Here is a 13,302-nt window from a genome sequence, read left to right as displayed (position 1 = left end):
GGTTAAGAGAACATGAGGATGAAAATTAAATGTAAAAGGACAGTAGTCTCTCTAGGACTTTCCTTCATTTCCAAACATGTTTTATGGGAAATGGAGCCAAGAGTGGAGAGACAGGTGGATTTGAAGTAAAAACTCAAGTTTATGGTCTAGGTCCACACTATTCTGAGACTTTGCCCAAGTCACGCCCCCTTTCTGATCCTCACTTTCCCACTACAAATTCGAGCAAGGAACCCATGGCCTCCGCATGAGAAGGGCTCAGTGGGAGGGCGAAGTGGGGTCACTGGTGTGAAGGACATTTGTGAACTACAGATATTATATAAGCATACGCAATATTATTTTAAAGGAACGGGTCTTACGCCCCACACTTGCACCCGGAGTAAGGAAAATCCTGGCGGTCTGCGTGGGGATCTCACATGCCCACAGAGATGACCTAATTCAGGGGAAATATTCAAGTAAAACTGTCCCCAAGTAAATGGGGACAAAACTCTCTAGGTCAGGTTCGGGTTGCTGAGGCTGGGTTTGAATCTGGGAGGAAGACGTGGACAGCACCTGTGCAGAAGTGGAACTTGTCTCCTTTATGATCAAAGGAACCCAACTTCTGTTACTTTTAGCTAAAACACAGGAAACTTGGTATTGATTTTCGGGGAGGATGAAGTCATTAACAGGCTTTATTTGAGTCTTTAGGCCACAGCTCACTAGCTGCGTGACCTCTCCTCATGAGAGTCCCAGCTCAAGGAGAAGTCGGAGTCTGAGTGGGAAAAAGCAGGCAGTGGCTGAGACATAGGGATTTTCGACACCCTGCCTATTGAAGATTATGCACTACTTGCGATTGTAGGATTTTCAAAGTCAGAAAATGACAGGAGTTTATGGCCAGGTTAGATCCGGACGGGTCTTCGGCCTTTACGCTACGGCTCAGGTCACAAACATTGCCACTTCAAATCTTGTTTGATAGAACTGCATTCCCCCGCCTCTCGGTGGGCATAACTGTAGAGATACCTTGGAGCAGGGGCAGAAGCGTCTGGAAGTACTCGGAATAACTGACCTCTAAGTTCAAGAGTCTAAGTCCAAAGAGGTGTGTTTTAGAGAACGTGTGGATTTAGGGTGTGCGCAGAGACTGGCGGGAGGGAGTCCTGGGGGGACGTCGAGGGCACTGTCAGGGCAGGTTTGGGGACCCACCTGTTCAGGTCTGATGCTCTGCTAACCCGGTTAGCCTGACTTTATCAGTGGGGCGTCAGCCGGCAGGTGCCAGAGGCTCAAGGCTGCAGGAAGGGAGGAGCCTGGAAGAGAGAAGACAAACAGGAGATTATTTCCACATTCAAGACAGGAAAGGACAGGGACTTGATCAGCAGCCCTGGTGGAAGGGGAAGAGGAGGCAGCAGCTGCTGCTTATAGGCAGGGGGACCGAGACAGGAAGCGCCCCCTGAGGCCTCCTGTGGACAGTTCCGGAAACTTCTCCCAGACAGAGTTCTTGTCTTGGGGAGACTACAACAGTGGGACACAGAGACGGAGGAGACTTTAGGTCACTTGATCTGACCAGCGAGGCAGAGTTTAAGATGAGAGTTTCTCTTCTACTCTGGGAGTTCTTGCGTACCGAGCAAAGATAGAACCGTGAAGAGAGGGGGGAATTTCAAACAGTAGGCGGGAGCAGGGCGTGATTCCACGGGACTTTGGGGAAATCGGTTTTTCTGCGTCTGCTCTGCTCGGTTTCTTCCTCTGTTGAGTAAACATGGGATGTTTACCTTGGGGCCAGGTCGGGGCTTGGAGTTTAAATGAATCACCTTTGTTTTTTTTTAATCAGCCGTGTCAAGTTCACATTATTCTCCCAATTTGACAAACGAAAACTGAAAACCGGAGGTGCAGAGGGTAACTTGCCCCAGGTCACAGAGCTTGGGAAGTAACAATTAAAACCGTGATTCTTAAGGCTCGAGGTTTTGATCTCCATCACTTTGCACTGAGAGAGAGGGGACCAGGCGGGGGTCAGCACCGGCAGGCAGCAGACACACAGCACAGGAACGGGGGCTCAGCGGCCTCCAGGGCTGTGGGACTTTGTGGCTGGGTCAGAGGTCATTGTTGTAGGCTCGCCCTCCCCCCACCAGATTAGAGGCCTCTGAGGAGAGAAGAGGAATCTGGGGGAACAAATAGCTTCTGTTTTCCAAGAGACTGAGGAACGCCCAACTCAAAGAACTGAGCCGATCAGACTTGAGTTTTCAGGAGGTGGAGGCCGTGCTCCCTGTGGCCCTGGGGAGGGCAGCTGGCGGCCGGGCTGGTGGGAGAGGAACTTACAGCAGGGGAGGGGTGTGCCGTCTCAGCACAGGGGAGTTAGCAGAGCGAGCTGGCTCGCAGACCCTGGGGCTTGGGGGGGACGGGACGGCTGTGGGAAGAGAGGTGACGGGAGGCAGCCCGACCCTCCTCAAGGAGTCCAGTTTCCAACGTCTCCTTGTCTCTCACCACAGCCGAGCCCAGGGAGCTTTTCTCCCCAACTTGCCGCTCACTTCCCTCCTCCCGGCATCCTCCTCGGCGTCCTGCCTGGCTGTCCATCCCAAGGGCCCCCACAGAGCTTGGGGCGACTGATGGCTCCGGAGCTTCTTGTCGCCATTTCCCCAGTCTTCCAGGAGGCAGAGCTGTTTCCTTGCCAGTTCCCCCCACAGCCGGGAAAGTGGGAGTGAACTGGGGACAAAACCATTTTTAAAACATTAATATAGTAAGGGGCGCCTGAGTGGCTCAGTGGTTAAGTGTCTGACTCTTGATCTCAGCTCAGGTCATGAGTTCGAGCTGGGTGTGCAGCCTACTTAAAAAAAATAATACAATAAGACAGTCACTGCACAGCCTAATGATGATAAAGTGCCATAAATTTAAGAGTTTGATTAACTCAACCCTTTGAATCTTATGTCCAAATGGGGGGAAAAACTAAGTGATGTTTTAAACTTCAAGGGGCTAATAATCTGATGAGGAATGCACACGTTTTTCAAGAATACAAACAACGGGAATATTAAACACATTTTACCCGTGGGGAGAGGGGAGGGAGAATGGGGTTTGGGAGTCAAAGCCTGGGAATAATACACGAAACAAGACAGGGGCCTTGCAAGGACAAACGATCATGAATTCCGGAGCGCGATGAACTCAGGCCCCAGCACTTGGGGTCCAAAAGTAGACTGTATTGTACACAAGAGGGAGGAAGATCTTGATAAGTCTCCTGACGGGTGGGGTGGGGACTAAATATGTCATGTCCGTGGGAAATCCGGCAGTTCCTAGGCTCCCGGTCTCTGTCCCGCATCTGGTCCCGGAGCGGAGACCACTGAGCGGCTAGGAACGGCAAGCCAACGACCGCGGTATCTTTCTTCTTAGAGGAATCTGTGTCTCCTGTCCTTATTCTCTCAGGCCCTGGGGCTTCCCGGAGATGAAGAGCACTTTTAAAAGAACTGCACTCAGAATGGTGGATTATCCTCCAGAAAACTGCCCGCCAGGAGTCCGCCTCCCCCGTCTGGAGTGCCAGAGCCTCCGGGGCCTGGCCCACAACTGCAGGGCGGGTGACGCCACCCACGCCTTTCAGCTTTGGCCGATCTGATAAACACAGAATACATCCTTTCTTTGATTATTGGGAGGAGAACATTGTATCCCAGCACAGACGCCGTTGGGTTTATTGTCTGCGGCCCATTTTCTGCAGGGCTGGGTGCTTCCCTTACTGGTTTGTGAGCACTTGAAGGCTGTTGCATAACGAACATAGACATGGGCTCCCTTCATACATGTTGAGAATACTTTTCCCTCCTCGGGGCCGGTTTCCTTCCAGATCTCTTGAGAGGTCCCGGGTGGTCCACACATCATGATATCAGGGATGGTATTCGGAATGTCTGTCGTCCCGTTTGCAGTGACTGCACTGCAATGCTGGGAAGCGTTGTCTGCCTCTGGACCCTACTATCCATGCGGTTCAAACACACAGTAATCTTCAAGGACCATGGGTGCTTGCCCTCACCTGTTCATAGTTCTGCCAGAATTTATACGAGTCCCAGGTCCTCATCGCACCGGTGAGCACTGAGTGCCCACGGGGGTGTGTGTGGGTGAGGATGTGGTTTAAATCCTACGTCCCCACTCATGCCCCAGAAATCCTTGCCGCCTTGTGCCCGGCCTGCGCAGGCTTGGCCAGCGCATCAAAAGGCTGCCGGGGTGTGCGAGATCTCAGCCTCAGACACTAGAGCTACGGGCACTAGTCATGACTGCACGGTTGAGGGCCGCCTACCTTGTACCCCTTCTGCTAGTCAGCGTCACGCAGACAAATGCCAAGCTTGAGAAGATGAAGGTGAGTGACCTCCAGAGATGGCGGGGTAGGGCTCCACGGTCGAGTTACTGCGCTGTCCTGCTGCAGTCATTCTTGTAAGACTCTGACCTCTGCTTTCTTTCTTCTTGCGGTTTTCCATGAACCTTTCCTTTCTTCGTGCCTCTTCTTCCGTCCTAGAAATGGGTGTTCCTTGAGCTGAATACCGGTGGGGAGAGTCTCCTTACTGTGGTCCTTGCTGTCCTGCATCTCTCGTTATGGTGGCCTGGACACCCTTCCAGCCACACCAGTATCTGCACCAGATCTGGGCCCAAGGCACAGGAAGGCATCGGGCTTCACAGTGGGGGGCAGGGTTTAGAGGAGAGGGTGGGCTAAGTCATCTCTGATGCAGCTCATGGGACACCTAGGGTGAGGTGGAAAAAACCAATGTGGAAGTTTTACAGATGGATAAAGCCAGAGAGTTAATCAGAGAAACATAACACACAGGCAAAATAACTGGAGGTCTAGGGGCACCTGGGGGGTCAGTCGGTGAAGCAGCTGGGTCTGGCTCAGGTCAGGGTCTCAGGGTCCTGGGACAGAGCCCAGAGGGGAGTCTGCTTCTCTCTGCCCCTTCCCCCGCCCATGTGTGTGTGTTCTGTCTCCCAAATAAATAAATAAATAAATAATTGGAGGTCTAAGGCAACTGGGTTTAGAATCAGGAGTGTTGGATCTGGCCTCAGTCTAGTCCCAGTTCACGGCTCAGTGGCCTTCATGATGAACCGTGGGTATAGCAGTGGGAGGGGCAGCTCTGGGAAGGGCGGCAATGGTCTGGGTGACCTGGAGGCAAAATGGAGTCATAAAGTGAGAGGCAAGCAACCTTCCCTCCGTGTAGGGGGGCGACCGCTTCTGGTCTCGGACAAGTCCCTTCGCCTTTGTCAGCCTCTGCTTCTCATTAGAAATTTGTGGGCAACAGGTGAGCCGCGCTGTGACACTAGAATGTGCTCAGGGAAAGGCAGCTCTGGTGAGGTCTTCCCACCTTTCTGAGAGTGACGGAGAACCTCCTGGGTGGCCCTCTACTGCTGAGAATTGGTGTGGCTTTTCTGTTACTCAGGGCTGCCTCATTGGGTATGAAGACCTGGACCCTGGGCTATAGAATTTGCTTAGTAAAAAGCTGAGTCTGGAGGTACTGGTGATGTATCATATGGACTTAAACACGTTTGAAGCAGCAGTGAGTAACCGGAGGAAGCGGGCCTGAGAAGGACTCCCCAGGTCCAGAGTCTCTCTACAACCCCACACCCTGGATACCCAACGTGATTTTCAGTAAATTTCATTGCAGTAGCAAAGGAAAAAAATAAAAGACAAATTCTTAAAAACATTTAGCTTAGAATCATGGAAATCGAGATGGATGACTTCATACTGTACTCTCTTTCCGCATGTCTCAGTCTTGCTGGGATGCGTTGTGTGTGCACTTGGGAAGGTACAAGAGCCTGCATGGAGAAGGCACCTTTCTGCCCAGGAGCAGGAGCGAGTACAAGAGCCTGGTGAGCTAGTGACAGACGCAGTTGGCCTAGGAGGTTGGAGAAAGTCTGGCTTTGTTAGTGTTGCATCCGGGTAGTGGCGGTTGGCTAAAATCCTTTCTAGTCCATCGGATTTCCAGGGAGCCTCGTTTAATCTTAGTTTAAATCTGGACCTTCCTCATCCCCTTACGTCCTTCTCCCCTTTCTCGGATCAGTTCCTCTTTGCCTTTTTCTCACCGTGTAGTTCGGTGGCTTCCTTCTCACTTCCTGTGTCATACTCCCTGTGCTCCATGGGCGACTGGCAGCAGCTTTCCCAATGTTGAAGAAGGGGTCCTTCACCGACCCAACGTGGATAGAGTGGAGGAAGAATAAGGTGAGATCTGCCTTGTAGAGGAATTTAAGCTGAGAACAGGCAGTAAGAATGTCGTGGACAACTTATTTCTGTTATTTGGAATTTATTTGTGTTACATGGAATTCTGCTCAACTATGTTCAGGAGATTTGGGGACGAATAGGATAGATGGAGCCAGTGATGGAGGTGAGGATTAGACTCCCGGAGCTCAGTGGGGCAGGTTGGGGGGCTGGTTATGCGGCAGCTGGGTGCTGCCGGAGAGATTTCTGTGGCACTAGCAGATGATCTCGTGCTCTCCGTCTGCCGCTGGGAGCCACAGACAGTTTCACAGCAGTGGCTTGTGTGACCATCTTAGAGTAAGAGAGTGACAGGACAGAGAAGACTACTCAAGGCACAGCTAATACTAGGTTCTAGAATGTTAAACCGGGAAGGCCCCTGGAGGACCTGGTCGGAATCTAGATGAATGTCTTCATTTACCAGTGGGGAAGCTGAGGGTCAAGGATGAGAACTGCCCAGGCTCACAAGAGCACGTGGCAGCAGAGCTGGCTTCTGATTCCCAGGTCAGAGCTCTTTCCACTATGCAAGCGGTCCAAAACCTTCCCTTCACTGGGAGAATGCAGGCAGGCTACCTTCAGTCCAGAGCCAACCAGAAGCACGAAAGGCAATGAGATTTTCTTTTTGGCCTCACTTCCTCCCTGGTCTTCCCATCCCAGCTCATGAATCTCTGCTCTGTTCATCTCATCCCAGCACATTTTCTGGTATCCTGCCTCTCCCAGGATAACAGGAGAGGGCACTTGACAGTTTGTTGCTCAAAAACCAGTGGCTTCCAAGTCACAAGACTTAAGTCTCAATCCTGTCATACACACCGTAGACAAGTCCTGTTTGCTGCTTGGCTGTTTTCAGTTAATGCAAGTACTACCCTTTGAGTGCTTTGAAAGCTTACACAGATGTTAGGAATTGTTGTTATTAATATCATTTTTTAAATCTTCCAGATGGATTGCTACAAAGATGTGAAAGGCACCATCTATGAATATGAAGCCTTCCCTCTGAATGGAAACGAACACGTTCAGTTCAAGCAGTACGCGGGCAAGCACGTTCTTTTTGTCAATGTGGCCACTTACTGTGGTCTGACAGCTCAGTATCCTGGTAAGAATTCACAGCCACATCTCCTTGGGACTGAATTTTCCAGCTCATTATATTCTAAATCTTAATGAGAATTATATTCTCATTACATATAAAAATCAATGCTCATGATCAAGTGACTTCATTCCCTGATGTCAGGAGCCACCAAGTAATGGCCCACAGGCCCAATCTGGCCAACCCGCTTGTATAAACAAAGTTTTTTTATCAGAACATAGCCACGCCCCTGCACTTACATACTGATTTCATACCTCCAGGCAGAGGTGAATAGTTGATGAGAATGGTGATGGAGACCATCTGGCTGGCAAAGTCTAAGGTGTTTACCATCTAGACCTTTACAGAAAAAGTTTGCTGACTCCTTCCCTATGTCCTGCCTCTGCTTTGCTCCTGAGAGTTCCAGGAGAATCAATAAATCTCTGAGGACTAGGGGTCTCTCCGCAGATTCCAGAAGTCTCCTTGGTAAATACCAGAGACAGGATCGATGTTTTTGAGACTTTTCCAGAATTTTACAGATAACCTACAAAGACAGAGGGGGGATGGGGTTTTATACAGGAGCCGTGTCTGGCTGGAGAGCTGGTAGACCAGGTGCTGATAGAGGCAACTCTTCTGGCTCCGACTCAGTGCTTCCTGGACATAGATTCCCCCTCTCTGTACGTTACTCAGGAAGGGATTTTATCTCTCTCATACCTCAGACCACGTGATTTAGAAGACAATGAATAAAGAGTACAATTAAGGGTACCTGGGTTGTTCGGCTGGTTAAACGTCCAACTCTTGATCTCAACTCAGGTCTCAATCTCAGGGTCCTGAGTTCAAGCCCTGTGATGGGCTCTGTGTTGGGAGTGGAGATGACCTGAAAAAAAGAAATAATGAATGGGATGAATTTTACCAGAAACAGAGGGACTTATATTTAAACTAACAAGAACTTCATCTTTTGTTGTTTTTTATTATGTTTTGAATAGGTAATATATTCACAACTCTCAAAAATTATAGGAATCTAAAAGTCTACCATGAGCAGACATTCCCCTCTCCTTAGATGACTGGTATTGTCATGTGTACAAAATATATAGAGTTTTTTTTCTGCATTCCCCTCCCATTTGCAGCATAATGTAAATACTACTTGCCACTTTGCTTTTTGTTTTAATTAATAAAGTACTTTAGAGTTCAGACTATCTCCTCATTCTTTTTTAAGACTGAATAACACTGTGTTGGACCATAATTCATTTTACCAGTTTACAGTGACTTTAAAAATCAACTTATTTAGTTCCCACTCCGTAAATAACAGACAAGGACACTAAGGAATAGTTGCTTAAGGACTGGAAGACAGGATTCCTAATTTATTGTCTTTTTCCTGGAGGAAGTGGTCATGTACAGTGACTGAAGATGGGGGGAAGGATGTGGGGAGAGGTACTGAGGAACCATATGGAATCAGGAAAACAATCTCTAGTTTGTGAAAAGGAAAGAAAGAAAGATAGAAAGGGAAGGGACGGAGAGGAGAGGAGAGGAGAGGAGAGAGAGGAGAGGAGAGGAGAGGAGAGGAGAGGAGAGGAGAGGAGAGGAGAGGAGAGGAGAGGAAAGAAGAAAGGAGAAGGAGAAGAACAGGACTCGGAGGACCTACCAGTTGACCAGCTGGCCATGCAGAATCTGAGTGGGACTGGCTGGTGTTTGTCAGGGGACTGAAGCCACATCTAGCCCAGGAAGTGTTAACAGAGAAGTTGATTATAAACATCTGAGCAATCAAATTGGAAAACAGCAAAAGGGAAGGTGCAGTCTTGTGTTTGGGCATGTCAGTGAGGACCACTAGGTAGAATGTATCTTCGACATCCTGAGGATTGTTGAAGAACACCAGGAAGCTAGACCTGGAATTTCTCTGGTTCTCTTTGCACCTGTCAGGTTGATCTCTGCTCCCCAGGGGCATCCAGTCTCTACAGAGGAGAGAAGCCCATTCTCGTCATCTGTGTCTTTCCCTTTAATAAAGAAAGATTCAGTCTAGCAATTAATCAACCAGGGGAGGCAAACTTTTGTGTGTGTGTGGTTAACTAAAGACATAATATAAAATTTACAGTTTTAACTGTTTCTAAGTGTACTGTTCAGTCATGGTAAGTGTAGTCACATTCTTATGAGACGAATCTCCAGAACATTTGCATCTTGTCACACTGAAACTGTATCCATTAATAACACCTCAATACACTTTCCATAAGCAGTTGCACCTTTTACAATCAACAGGAACCTGGTGAGGTTCTGAATAATTGAGATGAGTGGGGAACGTCTCAGAAGAAGGGAATCAGAGAATTCTCTGGGATGGGACCTGGTCGCCCCTGTTTTTCAGGAAGGGCCCTCGGCTGATTCTGATGTGCCACAGATTTGGGGAATATTACCCTATAATAAAGGGCTTTTGAATGCGTGTCTGGAGCTCCAGCATCTAACCTCAGCCCTGCCACTAAGAGTCTTTCCAATCTAGAGATTCTTCCTTCCGGAGGCCTCTCTTTCCCTGAAAGCGCATACGGATCGTTCTCTCCACAAAGCAAGTCTCCAGTCGGGCCTCCTCACTGTCCCTTCTCCACCCACAGAGCTGAACGCACTTCAGGAGGAGCTGAAGCCCTCGGGCCTGGTGGTGCTGGGCTTTCCCTGCAACCAATTTGGAAAGCAGGAGCCAGGAGAGAACTCAGAGATCCTGCCAGGGCTGAAGTAAGTGCCCGCCTGGATCCCCAGAGGAGGCCCCTGTCTACCTTTCTTTGGTCTCCAGAGCCACTTTCATACTGGGGACTTCCTGGGCAGGTGGTAGATTGGGGGCACCTGCCAACTGACCTCAGCGTTGTCCTACCCCGACGTGATCCTTCTCCCTGGGAGTGAGATCTGGAGGGACCACAGAGGTTCAGGACAGACACCGCTGGAACAGAAGCAGAGCAGGGAGCACAGCAGAACAGAGAAATATTATGTGAACTAGGGAGCCCAAAGTCAAAGAATGGCCTTATTTCCCCTTCCCAGCCCTGTCTTCCACATCTTTTTCCACATCCCCTCCCATGGTGCCCCATCATAGCTGTCTCTCCCACTTTCTGGAACTTCCTGGGAACGTTGTGGCTCGTTGCAGGTACGTCCGTCCAGGGAAAGGATACATACCTAATTTCCAGCTTTTTGAGAAAGGGGATGTGAATGGCGAGAAAGAACAAAAGATCTTCACCTTCTTGAAGGTGAGTGAATTATTGACCCAAACCTCTTCTTCCCCAGTGTTCCTAGCATAGAGCTGGTTCTGGTGGAAATGGACCCAAGGCTCATGCCTGGAAGTGGCATTGGACTCTTGGCAAGAGGTCTCCACATTAGCACAGAGATCGGGGTTTAATTCGTTAATATTTATGAGATTCTGGCTTTCGGGATGGAGAGGGCTATGTAGAGTGGTAGTGTTTCCAAGGACCACCCTCGTTTGCTCATTGACATTCATTCATTCAAGGTACATTGGCTGAGTATGACGCAGTTTGCTAAATTATGTGGATATAAAGGAGGGTAAGACACAGTCCCTAGTCCTTGATGGGTTCCTACTGGAGAAGGGGAAGTAGAAATCAACAAGTTAATACCATGTAGTAAGTGCCTTTTATGAAACACTGACTTTTAGATACAGAGAACAGAAGGCTGACAGGGTCCCTAACCACCAGCTATTGTTTCTAAATGCTGGGTGGCAAGCCAGTGCTGGCCCAGACAGATATTTTTATATACCCTCAGCAAATTGAAGAAAACAGGGCAGTGTAAAGAGGGTTTCATAAACTCAACAGACTCATAGGGTTTCCCTTTATTCTGAGATTAGGACCTATATGTAATTTATTCTTACAATAATCTTTTTTTAAATTAAATGATGAAGTGATGCTGCTTCTCAAAAGTTCTATTATTTGACAAAACAAAATGTTGGAACTCCATGTTGGTCCCAAAGATATTTTTGGAATGCTACTGGACCAGAAGCCCTAAGACCTAGGAAACCGCATTCTAATCTAAACCATTCGCTTTGCGGAAAAGGAAACTGACAGCCACAGAGGTGACGTATCTTACTCACAGTGGCGTGGTTTGTGATCACAGCGGTTACAGGGGAACAGGAGAAGGGAACAGACTTTTGCTGTTACATCTACAACCATCTTGATAACTGGCGTGGTGGCAATCCAGAGGATTTGTTAAGAATCACAGGAAATCAGAATATCTAGGTATGGGAGGGAGCGGATTCCCTGTGGGTGACAATAGCAGAAATGATGCTGTTTGTTTGTTCCATCTCTGCTTCAGCTCTCCTGCCCACACCCCTCTGAGGTTCTGGGCTCATTCAAACACATATCCTGGGATCCCGTAAAGGTCCACGACATCCGCTGGAACTTTGAGAAGTTCTTGGTGGGGCCTGATGGAGTCCCTGTCATGCGCTGGTTTCACCGGACTCCCATCAGCACTGTCAAGTCAGACATCCTAGAGTACCTGAAACTGTTCAAAAGTAAATAGGAAGGCCGAGTCTGGGGAAGAGCCACCCTGCTTCTTATCTGAAGACCTTTAAAAAAATTCCCTATTTCACTACATTCTTCCTAAATGGCCTCCACTTGACTAAATCACTCTATACCACCAGAGTTCCCACTCTCTACCAAGTAGATTTATATTTGGAAGGCTACTGATATTTCTCCTTGCAAGAGTATATATGTGGGAGAAGAAGAAAAGAATGGAAACCCTAAATCCTCAGACCTCTGTTATACATTTAATCACTCCTCTCCATCAAAGGAAAATCAGCCTTCCATGAGGATGGTTCAGTCTGCCACGGTATCCTGAAGAAGAATGTTCCTAGACAGAATGTTCCCCCTTCTCTCTCTACCCTGAAGGTGTAGAAGTAACAGTGGGATGGTAGCCGTACAGCCCAGGTTCCACCTCATAACACTCTCCCTCCCCTAGGACAAACATGTATTGTCAGTTTCCAAGTCTTCTCAGATCAGTGTTCATCCATGACACCCACCCTCCCACACGCACGCTGACTGGTCATTCTGGTTGAGGGGCTCTAGGGTGGAGTGGGAGCAGGAGACTGTCTTGCATGGAGAGAAGGCATCTTCATGAGAGTGGGACCCAGAGCCCCTCTCTAATTGAGATCCTACAGAAACTTCCCTACTGTTTGACCTCCAGTGCACTCCGGTTATGACACTTGGGCAAGGCATCCTTTGAAGGATGGGCTTTCCCCTCTCCACCCTGGAGTCCTCAGCCCCAGAACCAGCCCTGCACTGTCTCCAATAAAATGTTTTCTGCAGCATTTGGCATCACTGTGGTGGTTTTTTTTACCCTATTCTGTGCTCAAACTTTTCTCATCTCTCTCTTCTTTCTCACTGTGACTATCACAGATGGTGTGTTTCTCAGATTACCTGAACCCCTTGGATAGAAGGAATTATCCTCCCAGATCTTTGGGAGGTTGTCACCTGGTGGCTCTCAACCGTTATCCCTTGTTAGGAATTATCTCAGGTTGAGGTCATGTCCCCTTTCCAGGGGCAGCCTGTATCCAATTACTGGTCAGTGGAGGGTATAAAAGGCAAGACCTGACTTCTCAACTTGGGACACCTCTGAAGGGCCCATCCCAGTTGCAGAGACCCCGGAGGGTCTGAAGCCCTTCTTGACCCTGAGGTAGTGCTCCAGTAAGCTTTGCAGGCAAATCTCCATCTTTGAGTCTTTACAGGCAACCCAGCCCGCAACGGTTGGTGCCAGAAGGGATCTGAGGAAGAAGGTGCTAAGATGAGAGCTTTGAAGCTGAGCTATCCACCATCCAGGTGGCAGTGAGGAGAGGGGTAGAGCGCAAATAGCCACCGGCATAGAGTAGCCGTGCAATTTTCATTTTTTATTTTTTTAGAGAGGGAGAGAGAGGGGGGTCGCAGAGGAAGAGGAAGAGAGAGAATCTTAAGCAGACTCTATGCCCAGTGCAGAGCCCAACACGGGGCTCGATGTCACAACCCTGAGATCATGACCTGAGCCAAAACCTAGAGTCCAATGCTTAATCGACTGAGCCACCCAGCTGCCCCATAGCAATTTTTAAAACTTTCATCAAACCTGAATG

General features: G+C 48.9%; 1 protein-coding gene across 2 annotated transcripts; it reads left to right on the top strand.

The window, feature by feature from the left end:
• Positions 1-4,207: 4,207 nt before the first annotated feature.
• On the top strand, positions 4,208-11,723 carry GPX5 (glutathione peroxidase 5). Of its 2 annotated transcripts, XM_008711508.1 has the most exons (5): positions 4,208-4,294; positions 7,109-7,262; positions 9,824-9,941; positions 10,345-10,444; positions 11,517-11,723. In XM_008711508.1, exons 1-5 carry the CDS (start codon positions 4,208-4,210, stop codon positions 11,721-11,723), a joined length of 666 nt encoding a protein of 221 aa, XP_008709730.1. The 2 variants fall into 2 exon arrangements, with proteins under 2 accessions (XP_008709730.1, XP_008709731.1); XM_008711509.1 differs by lacking the exons at positions 9,824-9,941; positions 11,517-11,723 and having other exon boundaries at positions 10,345-10,460.
• The last annotated feature ends 1,579 nt before the right edge of the window (positions 11,724-13,302 follow it).

Source organism: Ursus maritimus, unplaced genomic scaffold (assembly GCF_017311325.1).
Source record: "Ursus maritimus isolate PB19 unplaced genomic scaffold, ASM1731132v1 scaffold_30, whole genome shotgun sequence".
Classification (NCBI taxonomy): Eukaryota; Metazoa; Chordata; class Mammalia; order Carnivora; family Ursidae; genus Ursus; species Ursus maritimus.
This window is presented reverse-complemented; position numbering and strand designations above follow the sequence as displayed.

Coding starts and splice junctions, on each gene's coding strand:
- GPX5 (XM_008711508.1), top strand. CDS start 4,208: ATGACTGCACGGTTGAGGGCCGCCTACCTTGTACCCCTTCTGCTAGTC. Junction 7,263..9,823: donor TCTGACAGCTCAGTATCCTG/GTAAGAATTCAC, acceptor CTCCACCCACAG/AGCTGAACGCACTTCAGGAG. Junction 10,445..11,516: donor AGATCTTCACCTTCTTGAAG/GTGAGTGAATTA, acceptor TCTCTGCTTCAG/CTCTCCTGCCCACACCCCTC.